The 23,085-nt window shown below is 38.5% G+C and overlaps 1 protein-coding gene across 2 annotated transcripts in view; it reads right to left on the bottom strand.

The window, feature by feature from the left end:
* The window catches only part of TRPM8 (transient receptor potential cation channel subfamily M member 8), a 91,020-nt gene extending 73,513 nt beyond the window's left edge, over positions 1-17,507 (bottom strand). Inside the window, exons 1-7 of one of the 2 annotated variants that reach the window (XM_063317857.1) lie at positions 17,393-17,507; positions 13,488-13,561; positions 12,515-12,671; positions 11,384-11,561; positions 9,988-10,160; positions 8,774-8,948; positions 2,451-2,518 (exon numbers count right to left, since the gene is read on the bottom strand). In XM_063317857.1, the coding sequence (XP_063173927.1) occupies positions 2,451-2,518; positions 8,774-8,948; positions 9,988-10,160; positions 11,384-11,561; positions 12,515-12,671; positions 13,488-13,561; positions 17,393-17,482 (915 nt within the window). In that variant the 5' untranslated portion in view covers positions 17,483-17,507. Of the gene's footprint in view, positions 1-2,450; positions 2,519-8,773; positions 8,949-9,987; positions 10,161-11,383; positions 11,562-12,514; positions 12,672-13,487; positions 13,562-17,392 lie in introns of those variants that run through there. The other variant, XM_063317856.1, reaches the window with a different exon arrangement.
* Positions 17,508-23,085: the final 5,578 nt, after the last annotated feature.

Below are 23,085 nucleotides of genomic sequence, written 5' to 3'. Positions count from 1 at the left end.
CTTATTGCGAAGCAAGACTGACCCTGACATGCAGAGGATTACAACAACCCCACATTCTCATTTCTTAAGTGCCAGTGGAGCCTATATAGAATCCAGTGGCTCTCTTGGAAATAAGGAGACTCCAAAGCATGCCAGTTCTTTACAAATTTTGTTTAAAAAATAAAATAATCATTATACGTTTCCTGACAGAGGCCATAACTTTTATTTGTCCCTTCTCCTCTCTAACATTGTTGGATATATCCTTCCGGGTATATGACAACTTTATACCAGCATTTCTCTATTTATCATTTTATTTATCTACTTATTATTTAGTATGATCATGGACATACTCCAACAGAAGAGACTATATGTATCTCAGGGTTGAACTGTGGAGTCCTTGATGCTCTCTGAGCTTGGTTGTTTGCTTGCAGATGTTTCATTTAGTTGGTTTGTGTGCTACGGTGATGCTGTGTGGTTTTAATAGTCTGTTGGTTGTTTCTGAGATGTTTTTGATGTATGGCAGTGTTGTCCTTTTCATAGATTGTGTTGGTTGTGCTGTAGCAGGTTGAGTGGTCAGGAACTTTTTGATAAAGTTGGGTGGGTATTCATTTTGCTGGAAGATGCTGTATAGGCGGTCTGTTTCCTTTTTCTGGTGTTCTGGGTTACTGCAGTGTGTTTGTGCTCATCTGAATAGTGTTCTTACACAGCTCCTCTTGTGGGAGGCTGGGTTGTTACTTTGGTAATGGAGCACTTGGTTACTGTGGGTTGTTTTTCGATACACTTGTGTTTCTAATTTGCTGCCATTTCCTCTGCTGATGAGGATATCCTGGAAGGGTGGTGTGTTGTTGTTTTCTTCTTCCCTTGTGAATTTTATTCCTCTGAAGATGTTGTTGATTGCTTCATGAGTCTTCTCTAGTTGTTCCTTTTTATTATAACGAAGGTGTCATCTACATACCAGATCCATACTTTTGGTTGTACGTGTGGGAGTGCCCTCCAAAACATCTTAAGCAAACCAAAAGACCCAGTAGCCCAAGAAGGAAAAACAGGAGTCATCTGCAACATACAGTGTAAGGACTGTAAGAGCCACTATGTAGGACAGACTAGCAGAGCGCACCCATGAATGCCAACTAGCAGCCAGAAGACACAATGAAAACTCCTTAATCTCACAGCACATGGACAGGCTCAACCACAGTTTCAACTGGGAAACTGTGAGCATCCTAGACCAAGCTAAATCCAAAAACACTAGGCCATTCCTGGAAGGTTGGCATTCAGACAAATCAGCCATCAATAGACATATAGAGATAAACACATTTATACACCATTCAAAAGAGACAACAAAAAAGCTAAGAAGGAAACAAAAAGACTAGAAAACCACACCCCCACCAACACTGGCAGGGCAAGCTACTGTATATAAACAGGGACTAAACCCCACACTCACTTGCACTGATGATGTTACCTAGTTGGATAATGAAATGTCTGCAAGCAACCAAGCTCAGAGAGCACCAAGGATTCCACATGGACATACTGCCTTCCTTTGTGTGGAATTTTGTACTTTGACCACTGATGATAGTAAACACATATAGAATTATAGAGTGAATCAGAGGAAGCTCCTTAACTTCTAAAATTTGAAAGGCAGAAAAACACGACTCTGATTTTCAGGTAGCACACAGATCTGTAATATTCACATTGCTTATTCTTTCATAGAAACATACAGTAGGTTTGGAAAGAGGTCTTTGGAGGTCTTCTAGTCCAAGGCTTTTATAATAGCTATAGTTATGGTTACAGATTTAGTTTGGATTGTATTTCAGTGTATGTTCTGAAATCTTTGAATTACTCAATGTCATCTTTCTTAGGGCAAGCTAGTTTCTTTTCTCAGAGATCAATTGCTTTCTTTGCCTATCGCACCTTAAGGCCCATTCCTATAGCAGAACACTACAGGGTTTCAGGAGCAAGGAAATAGCTTTTGCCTTATGGCATTGCAGTGCTTCAAATTCAGTTCCAAAAGGTTGCTTCAGGAGCATCAATGCAGCGGCTGTTGGCAACTTACTAAAGCTGTTGTGCTGTTTCCAAGTTCACACATCTAGAAACATATGCAGGTGCCTTAATGAGACACTAATCAGTGCTGCATTCCAGCTTCTCCATGCTCTGAAATGGCTTTTCAGAATTGAATGCAACACATTGCATGGCCCTATTTGTGTACCTAACACTTTCCTTTCCTTTCCTTTCCTTTCCTTTCCTTTCCTTTCCTTTCCTTCTCATGACCAGAAATGCATGATGGAGAGTTGATTTCCAGATTAACTAAAATGCAATTTATAAAACAAATATATGTACTGAACAGGATGGAAAGGCACACATTCAAAATATCAAAAAAGCTAGATTATTTTATGGGAAAAAGTCACCAAAAGGACTAAAAAAATGCTGAAAGATTAGCTTTTTCTATGAATGCCTCTGAGGCCTAGGAAAAATCTTACTTTCAGAGTTTCTTTTCCTCCTCCTTGGGCAAAACACACAATTGGAATCTTTCCACCGTAATTAGAATCTGAAAGACAAATACTATAAATAAACAGGTGATTTTTAGCAATACTATACATTTCCCCTACTTTAATTAATGGAGTATTAAAATCTGTCTTCCAGTTTCCAAATGTACTTTCACTGAAATAAGCATCAGTATCCACATTAGCTTTCTTTCTTATTTATTTATTTATTTTCTATCCTGCCTTTATCATTTTTTATAAATAACTCAAGGCGGCAACCATACCAAATACTCCTTCCTCCTCCTATTTTTCCCACAACAACAACTCTGTGAGGTGAACTGGGCTGAGAGAGAGTGACTGGCCCAAGGACACCCAGCTGGCTTTCATGCCTAAGGTGGGACTAGAACTCTCTGTCTTCTGGTTTCTAGCCTGTTGCCTTAACCACTAGACCAAACTGACTCTTATGACCCCCAACCACATCTAATTATAATTATAATATACATACATACATACATACATACATACATATAATATTGGTAAGTGGCTGGATAGCATAGGGGTTGGAGCACCACCCTGTGACACAGGAGACTGGGATTTGAATCCCAGCTGGTACCTACCTTACCAGTAGGGGTCCTTGGGCAAAGACCCCCTAACACTTCACCTGCCTATCTTGGATATGAGAGTGACACAAACTAAGAGAGTCATGCTGGCTTGGACATTGCCCAAATTAACAAGGTCCATGCATGTTGGGGTCCAGGATGATTTGATAAGTGGGCTACTGGAACAAACCATACAAGAGAACCTGGAATTGATGGAATGCTACTACATTAGTAGACCTAATGAGAGGAGATATATGAAATGTATGAGGGAACTATGGGTGGACAGAAGACCTACATCCACACTGAGAAACAGCTAGTTACCCAATGTTTCAACATAGTGAAGAGGAAGCTGCTCTCATAACTTGGAATAGATCAACTATACATTACATCCCAGACTCAAGAAGACCCAGAAGAACAACTGGATGTGCAGCTGACACCTGAATCTGGAACTTCACTGTCACAGCATCCATTACAGAGAACAGTAGTTGATATGAGATTTAAGATCATGGCTAAACTAGCTACAGTAAACCCTCGAGACCTATTACCAAAGCTCAGTGGAGAAGTACCAGATAGTATGCTAGAAAATGGTAATAGAGCCCTCATAATAATCCCTACTACCACCATAACTCAACCCAATGAAAGCTACAGCTGCTGTAATCCTGGAGATGCTTGGCTACATGATCAAGAACAGCAGTACATACACCCCCCAACCCCCAGAAAATGAGGCTGGAAGCTAAGATCAAGGCAACTCAGAGAGAAGTTAGTCAGCTGGTGGAACTACAGAAGGGTGTGGAGATTAAGGATAAGACTCAGCTGAAAAAATCCAAGGGCCTGACTCCATCTGAAGCCCTAGAGACTGCTATACAAAGGCTGGTTACCAGGCTAAGGTGATACACTAGAGAGGCAGAGGCCAGGAAGATAAATGCCCTGTTCACCAAAGAACCATCCAAGGTGTACTCCCAACTGCAGTGCAACAACACAGTAACAGCAGAGCCACCAACAGCAGAAACTGAACAGTACTGGAAGAACATATGGGAGAAAGAGAAGACACATAACATCAGTGCAAAGTGGCTGCAGGACCTGAGAGCAGACCACAGAAATCTCCCAGAGCAGGAACCAGTCACCATCACAGTGGCAGACATCCAACAGCGGGTCAAGAACATGAAGAGCTGGGCAGCACCTGGCCCCGACATGATCCACACCTACTGGCTAAAGAAACTAACAGCAGTGCATGAATGCCTAGCAGCACAGATGAACCAGCTGCCAGCAGCAGGCTCCCACCCAGACTGGCTAACATAAGGAAGGACAGGGCTGATCATGAAAGACCCCCACAAGGGAACAGCACCATCCAACTACTGGCCAATAACCTGCCTCCCCACAACATGGAAAGTCCTATCAGGCATCACAGCCACCAAGCTGCAGGGCCATATAGGCCAGTACATGAGCACAGCTCAGAAGGGCATTGGGAACAACACCATAGGCTCCAATCACCAGTTGCTCATAGATAGAGCAGTCTCCTGAGACTCAAGGTCTAGGCAGACCAATCTGAGCACAGCCTGGATTGACTACAGGAAAGCCTACAACTCAATGCCACACACATGGACCTGTGAATACCTGGCACTATATAAAGTCAAAAGGACACTCAGGACCTTCCTCAAGAACTCAGTGGGACTGTGAAAGACAACACTGGAAGTCAATTCAAGACAGCTCATACAAGTGGCCATCAAGTGCAGCATATACCAAGGTGATACACAGTCCCCACTGCTGTTCTGCATAGGCTTGAATCCCCTCAGCCAGATAAGCAAAAGGACTGGATACAGATATAAGTTCAAGAGTAGAATTACCATCAGCTACCTCCTCTACATAGATGACATCAAGCTGCATGCTAAGAGTGAATGAGACATTGACTTGCTGAACCAGCTGACACGGATCTACAGTGAGGACACTGGGATGTCATTCGGACTGGAGAAGTCTGGCCAGATGGTAGTAAAGAGAGGGAAGGTAGTTAAGTCTGATGGCGTGGAACTACCAGCGGGCTACATAGCAGACATACAGACCAGCTACAAGTACCTTGGTATCCCACAGACACATGAGAACCACAATGAGGAGGCAAGGAAGACAGCAACATCCAAGTACCACCAAAGGATAAGACACGTCCTGAAGAGCCAGCTCAGTGGGAAGAACAAGATCCACACCATCAACATGTACACCCTGCCAGTCATCAGATACCCTGTCAGTATAGTGAACTGGCCAAAAGAGGATATGGAGGCTGCCGATGTGAAGACCCGGAAGCTCCTCACAATGTATGGAGGTTTCCACCCCAAGTCCAACACCCAGAGACTATACACCAGCTGGAAAGGTCAGGTCTGGTGAGTGTCCAAGCCACTGTCCTGGACAAAACCCAGAACATTCAGAAGTACATCAGTAAGATGGCACCCAAAGATGAGCTGCTGAGAGAATACCTGAGGCAGCAGCAGACATGGAAAGAAGATCAAGCAGAGGAAGTGCCATGGCAAGACAAGACCATGTATGGGATGTACTACTGACAGATAGCTGAGGTGGTTGACATTGGAAAATCCTACCAGTGGCTGGAAAGGGCTGGACTAAAAGACAGCACTGAGGCCCTGATCATAACAGCACAAGAACAGGCATTAAGCACCAGATCCATAGAAGCAGGGGTCTACCACACTAGACAGAACCTGAGGTGCAGACTGTGCAGAGAGGCCTCAGAGGCAGTCCAACACAGTGGCAAGGTGTAAGATGCAGGCAGGAACAGCATACACTGAATGGCACAACCAAGTAGCTGGCATTGTGTACAGGAACATCTGCACAGTATATGGGCTAGACCCTCCCAAGTCCAGATGGGAGATTCCACAGAAGGTCATGGAGAATGACAGGACTAAGATCCTGTGGGACTTCCAGATCCAGACAGACAGGCAGGTACTGGCCAATCAACCAGACATCGTGGTAGTAGACAAGGACCAGAAGACAGCGGTGGTGATAGATATAGCGGTGCCAAGTGACAGTAACATCAGGAAGGAGTATTAGAAGCTGGAAAAGTACCAGGGCCTGAAGGAAGAATTAGAGAGGATGTGGAAAGTGAAGGCCAAAGTGGTCCCAGTGGTGGTAGGGGCACTTGGGGCTGTGACCCCCAAACTGGGAGAGTAGCTCCAACATATCCCAGGAACAACATCAGAGCTCTCTGTCCGAAGAGTGCAGTGCCAGGAACAGCTAAGATACTGCGCAGAACCCTCAAACTCCCAGGTCTCTGGTAGAGGACCTGAGGTTGAGGAAGACACATACCACCCATAGAGGTGAGAAGGGAATTTGTATACAGTATATAAAACAAATGTATATAAAATACTGCAGTGTAGAAATATGAAACTAAAACCATTCAAAAACAACTTAATGTAGACACCTTATTCATCCTTGGATTCTACTGGCAGTCACACAAAATCTTGCTATCCTACATGGTATCTTATCATCCTGATGTAAGAGAAAAAAAACAAGGATAATCTTAAGTGGAGCTAACATTACATACACATAATAAAATTTTCTGCAGGAAGCATGTTTCCACTGCTCTAAAACTACAGGACCGTACACATCTTATATCTGTTGTTGCTTTTTTACCATAGAAGATATAGAATTAAATGCACTAGCATGGAACAGCTTCCTCAAGTACCTAGACTGCTTCCCATCACTAAAAAAAGTAAGTTGTATCCCATCAAAAGCTGAGAAAACACTTTGGTTTCAAGAAGCTATAGGGATATACTGAATTCCTCTTACACCTAAAAAATAGCTGCCATACTTCTTTACCTTTTCTGAGTTCTAGAATCACAAATTCACCCACTTATAGGTGAACTCCCACTCACCTACAAATTGTTAAAATATTACAATTATTCATGATAATCTATTTGAACTCTTTCAAATGAAAGTTGACTGACCAGGCTTTAGACCTTCAGCAATAAAAGTAAAAATCATGCCAATATTTTTATGCCAATATTAGGCCCATCATCCTAGAATATGATCAGCTAGATAGAATAAATTGAATATAGCATATATTGTCACCTCATGGGTTTTTTCCTGCTTTCATCCAATTAACCAATTTAGATATCTCAGATATCTCATGTGGGAGGGAACCGACTCATCTGCCAGATGTAACTCATGGAAATAGTTATCCCCCATTTGTATTGGGATATAATCATCCATAAGACAGAGTGTGCCTTGAGACTTCAACAATGTGTCTCCAAAAGATGGTAGAATTGTTAATTCTGGCAACCATCATCAAGTTGTTATCCCATCTTTTGGGAGTACAGAATTTGGCTATCTTCCTACAGACTTCTTAGTCTTGGTCATTTAATGGGAAACACATCGTTACCTGTTGGGACCAGTTTGGATAATTTGAGCTTAGATGAGAGATTAGCTCCACCCGCTAATAGATAGGCATTTTAAAACTACATATGTGACCATACTAATTTCAGTATCTGAATGCATTCTGGACAGGAGATATTATTGACTCTCCAAGTCAATATCATGGTGGGTATTTAAGCATGCCAGCGGGAGTTCCCTCCTGCGTGAGGGTGCAAGTAAGAGTATTTGGGGATGGTGAAATGAGCTTGTTATAAGCAGTGGTGTGAGGTGATTGAAAATTCTGTGCTCATTCAGAGCTTTGTTTAAACCCAGCATAGATGGGGTTTTGGGGGTGAGTCCACAGTAGACCACATTGAAGGTTATTTGCTTCTTCCATGGCAATCAGTTCATCAATACAAGCTGGACTAGGGCCTTACCCTATAGATGTGTTTAAGCCAGTACTTTTACTGGCAGAACCTTAACAGAGCTCTAACTGGAGAAACACATTTGTGTCAGAACAAGGAACTTGGAGCAGAGAGCTAAGGAATTTGGATTTAACTGCTTCTAGTGCAAGGATATCTTTACAGACAGAACAGTGTGCACCATAAAGAGCTTCTGCTCAGTCAGGTAAATATTTGATGGAGGACATGAATAAGTGCCTCAGAATAATAGAATTATTGGCCTATGCTCAAACAATACATGAACAAATTGAGTGAAATTGCAGAGATTTTAGCATCTTTGGGGCAGATTTACCCATTAGTTCAGTTCATCTTATATGAGAAGATCCAAAATTAGCCACTAAACAAGACTGAAGCAGGGACTCAACAAATAGTTCCTATGTTAAGGGTCATACAACCATTGGGAGGTGATCATTTTTGCCTTTGCAATCTACAGGTAGTCCTTGACTTATGACCATTCATTTAGCAACCGTTCGAAGTTATGATGCTGCTGAAAAAAGTGACTTATGACCGGTCCTCGCACTTATGACTGTCACATTGTCCCCACACTCACATGATCAAAAATTCAAGCGCTTGGCAACCGGTATGTATTTACAATGGTTGCAGTGTCCCGGGGGTCACATGATTGCCATTTGTGACCTTCCCAGCCAGCTTCTGAAAAGCAAAATTAATGGGGAACCATGTGATTCACTTGATGACTGCCACAAAAAAGTCATAAAATCAGGTTATTGATTCACTTACTTGTTACATCTGTACAGTCGCCTTTTAAATGTAACATATCCTAGGATATTTATAGTGAAAACCTAAACAATACGTCAGTCAAATGAATTTATTCATCCTCAGAAATAACTATAACATTTGCACTGATTTGGTACTTAATTCTGAAAAATAATAATCCCTGTGAGAAACTGACCTGGAATAATGAGTTCTGAAATATATTTTTCTAACTGGATGCGTAACTTTGCCTCTATACCTTGATACCCATGAGTTCCATTATCAACCAAAATTAGATGCGTATGATTATTATCCAAGCAGTATAATGCATCCCTTTTGAGGTCATCCATGATGTAGTGTGCTGAATAATAGGTCTGGAAGTCAGATAAGAATATTTAGGTATAAAGTTCCTCCCAACACCATATTTTTTTGCATTATAGCAACCCCTATCTTTAGCAACCCCTTTTCAAATTTTGAAAAATGAAGGAGGCTAGTAACACAATAAATACATACTCATTTTTACAAGAAATCTCACTAAACTGAGCTCACTGAGCTTGTGGAGCCTCAAGCCCTGACCAGAGCTGCACTAGTTGCAGTACCTACAGGCATGGCTCTCTTGCTGTGCTAGGCATCGGCCTTTTTGCATAGACAAAAGCAATTTCTCCATGATGGGGAGGGAGGGAGGAGCCTGGGTGTAGGGGGAATGCTGAGAAGAAGTGGGACCTCTTGTTTAGACTTCACCCTTTTCTTAACTACATTATTGTAAGCAGCCATTTGAAAATTAGTGTCACCAACTTTGATATGCAAGTTTCCCTTCATTTCTTTTTTGATCTTCATTGTTAAATTATTACCTAGCATGGTCCATCTTTATGTGAACATAATCTTTATTCTGTCCTATCCTATCCTTTCTGTCAATTCACATAATTCATTTCTAAAACTAATGTGGCTTTCCACATGGTTTGCAGCTCATCTGATACACTGTATACAATATTCTTTCAGTCATTTGCCTTTCTGCTGGGGGGGGTCGGGGTGGTGCAGCACGGTGTGGAGCTCCGTGTTTGGGCTTGCCTTTCTGCTGTGGGGGGGATCAGATCAGTGCAGCATGGCGTGGCATGCCAAGTTTAAATTTACCTTTTCACTAAAAATTGATTTTATTTAATTTTTTATTTAACGTATTATTTCTTCATTTTTTTGCTGGTTGCTTGAGTCCAGTTAACCCAGATCCTACTGTAATCAAGATCAATAACTGTTCAAGCTTCAAGAATTGTGAGAGTTGTAATGTTAAGTCCTTGTTTCAAATATTAGTGCAGACATGAAGTGATAGAATAGATTTAAATGAGTATATCTCTCCCCCACGTGTAATGTTGGGACTGAAATAATTCTGGGATGTACATTGTTAATCAAATTCCGCACCTCAGCATCACAGCTTCTGATGAGACCCTCACGATTAGACACCATGCCCCACGCAGCTATGCCAAGAGCAATCACATTCTCTTCAGAGCTCCTGCTGATCGTATTGTCTCGTACTACTTCTCCAATATACTTCATCAGTCCATAATGTGTACCTCCAGTGAGTATCCAGGCTCCTGCACGTTGTTTCAAGTCAAACATGTTATTTGTTCATTCATGTATGAATGTCCCACCCAATCTAGCAAGGTGCACAACAATTTACAACTGATAAAACATCCACAAAGTTTAGACTGTTCTGTGTAATTTCAAGCAGAAAGGAGAGCTTTCAGTACTCTGTGGCCCATATACAGTACTTAGGTGCAGACTAGGTTCATTTTACTTTCCACTTTGCAACAGATTGAAAGTCTGGATTATGCCTGAAATATTTGGAATAGCGGGGAGTAAAAGCTCAAATCTACTCTCAGCACAATTTACGATGAAATTATTTGAAATATCTAAACATTACTAGCACATTCTTTTTCAATGAAAATATATAAATAATATACTTGGTCACATAACACAATGCTCCTGTGTCATAGCTCTGATTGAATCATACCACAAGTATATTTCTAATAAGGTCTGTAAACTATCCTAACTTCTATGTGTGTTTTAGAAAGTGGTTTAAAGCAGTATTTAAACTAAAACATATTGAGCTTCCATTTAATATCAAATAGGATGCAAAACGTTTTCACATAAAAATGTGAACTGATTTTTTGATATGAAGAGTCTATTGTAAAAAAAAGGAAGTGCAAAAAAGGGAAGAGCAATGAATGCAAAGAGAATGAACGATTTAATGACAAAGTGAGCAAGATATGAATATGGGGAACACAGATAAAAGGTATCTAGAGGTGATTAAAATTAAACATGAAAACATGTTTGACATCTCCCTCCTAATTACTCAAGTCTTATCAGCAGAACTATTCAGAAATATTTTTCCAGTAAAACATGTTCCACACAACTACCAGACACAGATATACTGATTAAACTTTGCCCTTTAAATGTATTATTGTTTGCAAATAAATTCCCTCCATGGTTTGGACAGGCACTGATACATTCAGCTACTACTTCTGGATTTTTCTAAATGTCACAACTCAAGGCAGACATCTAGCATATTTAAAATGGTAATTTGCATCCCACTGAATTTTACTCATTTTGATGATCGATAAAAGTTTAGGCAAGAAACCTCAGCATGCTTAATCAGAAAGAGTTTATAATGAAATGAAATCAGTTTATTTTTAAAGGCTGGAGTGTTCACTCTATTTATGTTCTGACTCACCTCCACTCTTCTTCTCCATCTTTAACCCATTAAAGCCCATTTGTTTTTTGCTATGTCAGACTTAAGAAGAAGGACCTACTTTACCTTTGGACTGTGCAATATAGATTAACCGGCTGACTATCTTACGAATGCGTGGCTTTAAAGCAAAATTTTTTGTTCCCCCTGTGACAGAGATGATGAGGTTGGGTGTTTTCAGATGCCAATGTTGGGTCATTAGGTCATAGAGGGTTTCTGAGTCTGTGTCACATGACAGGCGAATGTACTAAGAAATAAAAATAATCGTTACAATGGGAAAAGTACTCAATTTATTCAAAATGCATATGTCTCATTTGTCAGTGGCTTCCCATTTACATGGCCTCTGCTTCTGTATGAAAAGCCCTTCCTTATGCAAGCAGATTTTTGTGTAGCACAGCACTTTGTTTTAGAAGTTCTTAATCCATACACAAGTTTCATTGTGCCCCTTTACAACAACTTAATGGGAAAGAAAAACAAATGTTTAACAGCTCTTCTAATTTGGAATTCCTTCGTGCTACCATATTTTGAATGGGCATTCAAATATATATTTGGGCCCTGATTTTTTTTATACAATCTGTCCTCGTTTAGCACTGACACTTGATTCCAGCAAAATGGTCGCCAAGCGAACCACGTGACAGAGAGAGAGAAAGAGAGAGAGACGCTGCAAAGATCACCAGTTGCTGGCATCTCATTTTAATAAGAGTTCTCCAGTACAGCTACACCGGCATTACTCTCACTCCAGTGTGCACTGTTGTCAGGCACACGAAATTTGGGTGTAAGTGTGCACATTGGTAGGAAAATGATTTTTTTACTACAGTTTTTTACCATCATATTTGCAAACATTCGCTATCTGAGGTAGTTGCTAAACAAGGACTAGCTATATTTAAATAGCTGCTGTATCCACCTTTTTTTGCCCTATCAGTTGTTCCAGTATACTTTTGTATTGTATTTCTATGACCAGTTCTAAATTTCTCTATAAAAGTATTCAAAGACAATGAGAAAAAAGAAACCTCCAAGTATCTTGGTAATTTTTTGCAAGAAAGTATTTTAATTGGATTTTGTAAAATGCTACTTGTGTTTTTGGTGTGTGCACATAGTCTCAGTCCAATATCTCTTAAAATTGTGTCATTCAAGGGTTAACACAAAAGGATTTGATTTTATATGCAAAAAAGAAAAGAAAAAGGCAGAAGATTAACTTACCTTTCCTGTCTTACCCAAATTTTCAAATTCAATGTCCCCAAAAGCATCAGTTGGGAATTCTTTAGTATGTTTTTTATAATTCCATTTCTCATTATTGTTAATCTGCATCTCTTCTACATGTTGTGATTTCAAATATCCACACTTACATTGGGTGTCACTATAAAGATATGCATATGTGGAAACCATTAATCAAAAGGAGTTTGTTTTTTGCAAGTTCGTTTTGTTTTTATAAATAAACTTCTAAACTTTTTTTTCAGCTTAAGGAAAAAATGCAACAATTTAACTGCCCCGATTATGAATTGTACAGCAGTAAAAATAATTCCCATCTTTAACAATCCAATGTCAACATAAAATCCTAGAGTTGGAAGAGGCCATATAGGCCAATAGTCTTCTTAGAGCAGGAATCTAACTTGAAAATATCTGTTATAGATAGAAGCTTAGTCTCCATTTGAACTCTTGCATTGTGAGATTCTTGAATGGCTAAGACCTTAGGGGGCTTTTAGAGCTTCACACAATATTTTAAAAGAGACAAAAAGAATAATAGATCTAGCCAAACTTGCAAAAAACATTAAGAAGCTATATTTGGATAGGCATGTCCTCTTGATCTGGCATTTTCATATATGAAATTTAATCAGTTCAAGTTGAAGGTTCATGTTAAACCTTCTAGGTTTCTCACTGAAAGCAATTCACATTTGACTCAAAATGCCCAACTATGCTTTTTGAGGTCAGGAGTAAGAATAATTTAAAACTTGCAGAAAGAATAAAATTCTGGGTGTGCAAAGCAATGGAGTTCCAATTCAGCCGGGTGTTTTAACTCAATGAGGACGAGGCCCAAAGGCATGGCGAATCTGCCTCAAACTGCTGTCTTGCCCTTATGTATATTTGGTGATGCAAAGGCAGGAAGCAGAGGAGTTTCAGTGCCACTTCTTTGAAACTCTGCACAAACCTATCTGGCATATAAATATTTACTTACTCAGACTTGGCATCTTTAGTGAAAAACACACACTCTCTCTTCTTAAAGTTCTCTTGAACAAAGTGCACCAAATCCTTTGGAAGCAAGATTTGAAAGCCTTAGTAAAACCCAGTGTATACAAGTCAAAACTAATTAGTAGCTTAATAATCTCCCTTCAGAAACACACATTATGCTAAGCAATTAATAAACATTATTTATAACTTTTAAAGAGCATCCAACATCCATTACTGTATATGATTTGCACAAGTCTCAAGATCTTAAAATAAGACCTTAAAATGCTGTTGTATATTCTTAGATCTATTTAAACTTATTGGATGGCCCTTTCCAAAATATACTGCATAAATGGAATTGACCAGGGCCAGTCTGTTTGCCAGGGTTTCTCCTGCTTTCTAGTACTTCTGTAAAACCCATCATTTCCCTTTCTTTCCTTCCTTGGGCTGCTCAAAGAATTAGTGTAGCATAGAGGTCATCTAACAATGTGAAAAAGTAGCCCCATTCCCCCCCACTTTTTTTTTTTTTTTGCTACTGGAGGATATTTTATACCTGCAGCACTCCAAGATTTTAAAGCTAATTTTTTGTCCCAACTTCTTTATAGTACTCCTATAGCTGGCTCTCCAACGGAACAAGTTTTTCTTCAGCCCTACAATCTGTTTTGGGACACTAATATATGAGCTGTTGGCTGTTTTGTGTTCCAAGGCAGGTTTGTCTTCTGTGGAATATAGGTCTTGAGTTCTCAATGCAGAAGGTGAAATGAGCTTATAATAATTTATCTTCCAGTTATATACTGTATGCTTTGTGTATTGGTTATTATACTATGCAAATCTAAAGCAAAATTGTGCAACCGCAGGGTTCATTATGTTGCTATCCTTTAGAACAAATTGGAATTGCAAAGTGGAGTGGGCATATAAATTGTACATATAGCACATGCCACTATATCAATCTTTTCAAGTATGGACACCCTCCAAATTGATAGTCTATAGCTCCCCAAATTTTCAGCAACGGCCATGCTTGCTAAGGAATTTTGTAAGTTGAAGTTCATAGATCTGAAGGTTGTCCTTATATCAGTCCTCTTATGTTGTTGCCTAGAAATATTTAGAAGTACATGTAGAATGGAAGAATTTTTCCTACTGGAAATATGGTGACATTTCTATAGAAGACTGGTGCATTCAAGCTTCAAATAAAAATCATCATGAACTCCAGGAACAGTTTATTTGGAATAGGGAATACAAGGCTTACAAATACACTGCAGAGTCTGCAAATCTCAGCTCGCTCCTTTCTTAAAACAAGCTACATCTGATGCTAGAAGTTACAGAATCTGCTCTTCATCTTTTTACCACATAGTTTATTGCAATGAGAAACAAATTGTGATACCATCATTGTGATTATATGGGGAGTTTTGACCAGCCATAAACCACTGGATTGAAAATCAAGCAACTTTTCTTCTGAAAGCAGAGTGTCTGATAGAGAATATATAGGTCTATCTAGAGCAAAAAAGATATTGAAGAACTGAAATCTCATACTTCCTAAGTGGCTCTATGATGCCAGTATTTGACCGAGTTTCTTTACAATGATATATTGAGGAAAAGATTGATCTATTCTTGAAGGTCAACCATTTTGCTCCTGTTCTTTTTATTGGTCAGAATTTTAAACAGCTTCAGGGTCATTAGTTTCATGGCACACTGGAATAGCTGCTGTGCTCTGATCATACTTTCAGACACATACTCTAACAGAATCTCTATTAAGAAACAACATACCATTTTTTTTGGCATTATACCACACTGGTATAATGGTAGAACACTGGCGCACTAAAAGGAGGATCCCCATTGTTCTAAATTTATTCCCATTCTTTCATAAAATATTAGTAAACAGTTTGTGGAGAATAGCCATGGGCTCTGCAGGGAATGTATTTCACAGTTGGAGGAAAAATGCTTGTTCAACAGCTGGAATTCTAAAAGAGCCTGGACTATTCACTTGCCTTTTTACACTGTGATCCCATTTTATCTCAGTGAACAGTACAATGTTTGCTTTATTTGAATATTTGAGTGTTCTTTTGGAACTGCATTTTCTTTTTCTTTTACACATTTTGACTGGTTTTGTTCAGCTGGGTTCATAGCAAAGATTGAAATAAGCAAAATGTCAGGTTGTCTGTCATTCTCTGTGGAAAGTTCCACATTGGAGAAACCAGTAAAGAAAGGATTCCATAAAAGGAATATAACAAGAGAGGGAAGAAATGAAGAGGTAATATGTCTTGGAGTATGTATAGATTCTTGGATTGAAAGGGATCTAAATCAACCATAATTCTTAAACTTTTCAGAAACTTGAGTTAGGCCTGCATTATTATTTTTCAAAAATGTCTCCAGCTAATTCCTCCCTAAAGCACACAGTTATGTACTGACAGTAAAAAACATTCATAACTTACTTTGCTAACACAGATTCCTGAAGACATGCTGCAGAGTTGTCCTAAACAACCTGAAATGTTTAGTGCAATTTAGAAATAATAAAACTTCACACTGTTAAAAGTGGCCATGGATTTCAAGAAGAGCCTAACTATATTACGAAGCTATAAAGGCGGTCAGAAGAGAATGAAATCTGGCCCTAAAGAAGGTAAAAACCTATTTGGAAATATGCTAGTAATCTAAGTACCTAGAATATTCTGCCCAGGTAGTATAAGATAAATCAAGAAATTGGAGAGTAATTTCAAGAATACTGGGCATTGAGTACCAATATCCTCAGTAGAAGAATCAGAATAGTTTAATTCTATAGTTCTTACTAGACAAAACAATCACAAAAAGGTTCATTATTATTGTTCAAAAATGTCTCCAGCTAATTCATCCCTAAAGTACACAGTTATGTGAGGGCGGTGAACAGAGAAGTGACTGTTGCAATTGTGAAGTCTCTTCAATGTCTGCCAGTGGAGATGGTACAGCTGTAAAGGAATGTTGATGTATGGCACTGGAGATGGTATGAATGAGAGATAACAAGAGTGAAATAACCCAGAACCAGTAGAGTCTTAGGAAAGAATGCAAGCATGTGCATATAAGGGATATTTTGTCCGAAAGTAACTGGACAGGTAGTTAGCATGATAAAAACACATCCTCTATGAGATAATTCCACGCCTAGGGGTGGGAAAGGTCCTTAGAGGGTAAGGGGTGTAGATGTATTAGGTAACCAACACAAATGTATGCATACCTGAGGACACTGTGGCAAAATTATCCAATTATTGCTTTTTGCTTATAACCACTCCTTCTTGAAAAAGTATAAATTGCTTGGTTTTTGAGAAGTTCAGCGTTCCTCTTTTGGAAGAGGAATCCCATTTCACTTGGTATCAAATAAAATGGAGAAAAGTTTTCTTGTGTCCAGAGTCTCATTGGATTGATCTTTGGGCTAACAAACTACCAGATTTTGTGGCCGACATATGTACTGACAGTAAAAAACATTCATAACCTACTTTTCTAACTTTTCAATACAATTATTTTGCTGGGAGAGATCGCCAAATGTATACAGTATATCAATATCATGTAGAAAACATAGTTGCTTGTGTTTTATCAAGTGGGCATAGGTATCAGCTCTGCACACTCAAGATTGTTAATACAGTTAGTGGTGAGATTAACTGAGGGCTTCTGAACCCATAGATTGGTATATCCAGTTGTAGCTGATCACTTGTCCACTTCAAAACAATGTGTTGTGAACTGTATTCACAGTGTAGCTGATCACCAGTATTCTCACAATCTTTAAAAAGCAGGCAAGCTCTAGAAGTTCAACATAAAAGTCCAACCCTAGTAAACATCCCCCTCCAATTATTATTTTTTTCTCTGCATCTAACAGTTACATTTAACATCAGCTAATGTGTCTGGGGGCATTTTACAAATATTATTTGTATAGAACTAGTTTTATTCATCACTTACACTTTCACTGTTTGATAGATCCATGCTACGAGAGATACTGGAATAAAGACTTTTTGAGCTCTCCAGGATACCATTCCTTCTGCTTTTCATGATATCTGTGAAATCTAGAGTAATGACACCTGTTCAAGAAGAAAAGTAGATTTATACCTCTTGCTATTAAAAAGTAGTAGTTTCTTCTTTGCTGACAATCTGCCTCTTAAATATGACAGTGACTTCAGAAGAAGGCTTAGAGATTCTTTCTGCCATGTGGATTTAGTTACCAACTGAAGTTCATTGATTCATCCTCATCCTTCAAAGCATGGCAAAAATGGACAACTTTTTTATTGGGGCTTACTCTGTTTCATTTTTTAAAGGGCACAGAGGGTGTTAGGGGGCTTGGTCATGGAATGGAGGATTTTTTTAGAAAAATTGACTTATTGTCTATTTAATAAATTTAATAATTTATTTGTACTCTTTTTTAAAAAGAACAGAAATAGAAGCCTGCAGGTTTGGCAAACTGGGAACCCATATGGCTAGTGACAATGCTCCAACAGATTTTGGACTAAAGGCACAAAGCCATATAGGTGGCATTTTAGCAGTGGGTTTCTATAACTGTAGGTTTGGCCAAATGCCTCATCCAAAAAACTCAGGGAATAATTCTAGATTTACCAGCCTGAGCTTCCAAGCAAATGAATACTCTATCCAACTCCTACCATCATTGCTGGGGAAGCTCCCAGTTTTATCTGAGAGGCAGTAGCAAACAATTGTGGGTAACACTGCAAATCTGCTCCGTAAGGGACTATCTGAAATGTAGAGGAAGAAGACTGAGGAAACTTTGCGTGCTCAAAGTGAATGGCAGGGATGACATCAAAACAAGTGATGGAATGAATGAATGAATGAATGAATGAATGAATGAATGAATGAATGAATGAATATATATATATATATATATATATATATATATATATGAAAGGAAATATATTTGAGGAAGAGTGTGTTAAATATGTGAAAATATACCATTCTATATGAGGAGAAAGGCTGTTTTTGAAGCCACACCCTTCCAGAAGTATGTGTGTTTTGTTTTTTTGGAGAAGGAGAGGCCTAAGGCCATAAAAACCTGGTTATGTGCCCAGGCCTGGGACCCTGAGTGTGTTAAGGACCCCATTTCTTGGCTATATTAACATCTATGGCAATTGTTTACTTGGCGACCATATATATTTATTTTGTCTTGTTTTAATTGTTGTTAATTGTTTTATGTTTTTTATTGTATGCTGCCCAGATAAGTCACTTGCTTATCTTCGTGAGTCCCAAGTATGTAATAATACACATGCATATAACACAGCCTTATTTTCTTTTCAATGTTATGGACAGGAACGGAAATCCTCCAGAGAACTATAAACAGTCATATAACTTGATACCATAAAAGCATATCATCTTTTCAGTTACATTTTTTATAATATTAAATATGGATTGGAGGGAGACTTCTATTTCATGTTCATCCTTCCTTACAAGTAGCGTAGCTCCTTTGTCAGAACCATTTTGATTGTTTCTGGTAAGGTGGACCTTCTTTATCACTAGAGACCACAAAAATCTGTCTCTCTTTTCTCACTGTCCTTGATACACACCCAAAACAACAGGTCTGAAATGTCTTATTTAATATCGTTCTGTAGAATTTTTACAACCCACTTACTAGTGTACTGGTGGGTGCTATCAATATGAAATCTCCACTTATGCTTGTTAGCAACACCATTAAAAGAAATCAATGTATCATAATTATGTTTCAGCTTGCCCAAGTGTTCAACATCTGTGGCACACCAACATCCTGTACTTGCCAGCAACCATTTCCAGTACAGCAGCAATTTTAAAACTTCAGCACATCCGGAAAAATGACTCTATGGAGCAAATAACATCTACAACAAAGTCAGAATTTCACCCACTATAACTGTGAAACCGTTTCTAACTAGTATTTCCATAGCAATAGTAGATTTTTTTCTCTCTCTAGAAAAACTCTGAAGTGAAGTGATACCTTTTCTATCCCCTTTTTTATGAGTTCTAGATTTAGTAGCTATCTCTGTATCTAGACAATATATTAGAGTTTTTTTATGCTTGAAAGTGCCTCCAGTTTTCTACTAATACAAAATCATGCTCTGGAGATATAGTTCACTTCTATCACTGGATTGTTACAGACTTGCATCATTAGGGTAATCAAACTACAGTGCTCTTGACTAGTCACATGTACTCCATTTAAATCCTATGTACACTTTCCCATTTTAAGAAGAGTTCTGCTAGCTTCCAGCAAAATGCAGTATTGATTTGCTAGCCTTTGTAAAAGAAACAAACTAACATAGAACAGTTTCGGAAAACTGTTTCTTAAAAACAATAAATAAATTTTAACTGGATAAATAGGCAGCATGCTTGATGAAGTTAAAAGGTAGACAGCACCCTTGACAATGTAGGAAGGGAAGAAGATGGAATTAAGCCTGTATGTTCCTGGAAGAGCAAAAGCTAGAAGACATTTGTATGGACCTTTTAAGAGAACAATTGCATTTCAAAAGATGGAGAATTTTTTTTTTTACAGCAAATCCATATTATGGTGCCTTAGAGTAGACCAAAACACATGCATGTTTCTGGAAGAAAAGGAGAATACTTTCACCACTGATACTTCACTAACTTAAATCATTCCAGTAATGCAGATCATGCTGTATTAGTAATGCTCAGCATGTTCAGTCCTGCATCATATCTTTAATACAAAGATGATTTAGGAACAACTTCTTAACTGTTTTTTATATGTTTTCATAGTACTACTTTGTCATCCATCCTAGGTCAGGCCATGAGCTGGTAATGAGTCTGCATATTTCTCTTGTATAAATGCATCAATTTAGGAGAACATCCAGAATGAAGAACAGGATTTTCAACACTACAGGATTTGAATTTAATAAGGTCTGTTGGTTCCAATTTTCTTTACAAAATCACATCCCATTAAATGAGAAGGTCCTTTAATATAAACAAGTGAATCAGCATGTCATTTTGGATATTGTGAAGATCCAAGCAGATTAATTTTATATCCTTACATACAAAAACACATTGTTGAATTTAAGCATGACTTAGTCTTGACAGAATAGTTCACATTTAGGAAGGCAAATGTATGCTTCCATTATTTATTTGAAAACTAGTCTCATGACATAGCTTTCAGAAAAACAATCCATACATTATTATTGGCTCTTCTCTGATAGAATTACTAGCTGCACTGGCTGTTTAAGGAAAAATATAGCCTGAACACCATGAAAAATATCATGGACATTACTTCTGCTACGTTGGACATGAACACTCACAACTTTGAAGATCAAAATGAGTTCATTTATATATTCATTTACATTTCTGTATTAGTCTCTAAGTAACTTTATTATACTATTTTTCTTCAATATTTAATTGCATGTTTACTAAATAAACTGCATAGTATTCCAATTCAGATTTATGTATTTATTTAAAATACTTTTTTGCATTTCAAACACCATATACATTGGCTGTATTTCCTCCCTGCAGAATATCTTAGAATGTCATTCATTACTGTATTCTGTTTCTTTTTTAATGTAATACAAGGCATAAAATAATTTATTTCTGAAAAAGTGGGAAAGATTTATTGCATTAGTTCTGATTTTAACCTCTGTGTGTTAACAGAAGGAATACTCTAATTGAAACATTATTTTAACATTGCTTTAGCCTTATTATCTAAATTTATTTTAAAGTTTAACTATCCAAAAGCCATAGAACATGCCTGTAACTTTTATCTAGCACTTCTGCCAAAAATGATCATACAAGAGGCTATAAAAGATGATTCTGCAGCATTTAGAACAAATTAATACTGCCAGAACCAAAAATCTCTTCCAGTTAAAGCCAAAGGAAGAAAAACCATCATTTAACATACCTTTGTCAATAGAGTACAGTGCTTCTCAGTATTTGCCTTGGAAAAGTAACATATGCAACAGGAGATCTTTGAGAGGCCTCTCATCTCCAAGCTCCTCCTTCAGAGCTGTCTCATTTCATCTTTTTAACAGCGAGAGAAGCTGGAGGAGGAGAGGGAAAAACAAAAAATTTATAACTGAGTCTGTAATAAGGGCTATTGGCAGCTGGATGTTTACAGCGTTGAGATGAATAGAAAATCATTCTTATCTAAGTTGCTATGTTGATTTAAATTTATATTTATTTATTTATGTTTATGATTGTGGTGATTTAATTTCAAGTAAAACTGCATAAAAATATAATAAAACTTTATTTATTTATTTATTTGGAAATGTTACATGGCCTCCCGTCTTACATATATAACTTGGGCTGCTAACAATAATTCACAAAGAAACGGTATAACAAAACCTCCATAAACAAATCTAAAACCACAATTAAAGCAAAATTGTAATCATGGACTGCAGAGTTGCTCTGTATCTGCTTAATACTAGTATCAGAGAGGTTATTATCAAAGATCTGAGTTGAAAGTATGATTAATTAGCTACTGTTTCCAGTGAGGTCATACAAAAAACCTTCTTTCATAAACATTTGGGATACTGGCAATTCCTTCAACAAATCTTTAAGAAGCTGCTCACAAGGACTACAAAAATCTATATTTATAGTATGTTGAGCTGTTATTTATATCAAAGCTTCATGCTGTTTTGATTTGCATTCTGAGTTTTTGTTCTGAGTTTTTCCTGCTGAGACATAAGATATATGGAATTCAAAGCTTATCTACAACACATGGATTTTGTACAAAATATATTGTCCCCAAATATGTTATTTTACACCTGGAAAAGCTGCTATTTTTAATCATGAATCACTGAGCAGAAAAGATAATCTACACCTAATCTACAAAGATAAATTTCATTGGACTCAATGGGATTTATCAGCAATCTGCAAATTTATTTATTTATTTATATTTCGAATTTCTGTCACCACCAATCTCCCCCAAGGTGGGACTCGGGGGGGGTTACAACACAATAACAAATTAAAACCATAAAACAAATTACAATACAATTATAAATAAATATACAACCTTTGTGGTGAAAAGCTCTGATTCAATAAGGAGGGTACTATGGCACCAACCAGCCCCAGGAAGAGCTATTGCCCTCCCCATCCAGGGCAAGGCGGCAGAACCAGGTTTTTAAATTCTTCCGGAAGTCTGGGAGCGAAGGGACCCGCCTCACCGCCGGGGGCAAGATGTTCCAAAGGGCAGGCGCCACTGCAGAGAGGGCCCGCCTCCTGGACCCCGCTAGATGAAATTCCCTCGCTGACAGGGTCCGTAGCATGCCCTCTCTGCTTGACCGGGTGAGAAGAGTCAATGTTATGGGGATGAGACAGTCCCTCAGGTACCCTGGCCCCATGCCATGTAGGGCTTTAAAGATGATAACCAACACCTTGAATTGGACCTGGAAGCAAACCGGCACCCAGTGCAGCTCGCGCAGGACTGGTGTCACATGTGCTGATCTAGGGGCACCAATAACTACCTGCGTGGCCGCATTCTGGACCACTTGAAGCTTCCGGATTGTCATGTTCACCGTTTCAATGTGCTTGGTACATCGTAACGCTTCGCATGTCATTTGCCTGATACGTGTTTGCTCTCGGGAGAGGGGAAGATTCCTCATCAGGGAGGTGTTATCTGTTGGCCGCTGGATTGGAATGTGTTTGGGTTATCTCATGTGTTCAAGGTTGCTTTCCCAGGATGTGTGGAA

This window comes from Candoia aspera, chromosome 1 (assembly GCF_035149785.1).
Source record: "Candoia aspera isolate rCanAsp1 chromosome 1, rCanAsp1.hap2, whole genome shotgun sequence".
NCBI lineage: Eukaryota > Metazoa > Chordata > Lepidosauria > Squamata > Boidae > Candoia > Candoia aspera.
This window is presented reverse-complemented; position numbering and strand designations above follow the sequence as displayed.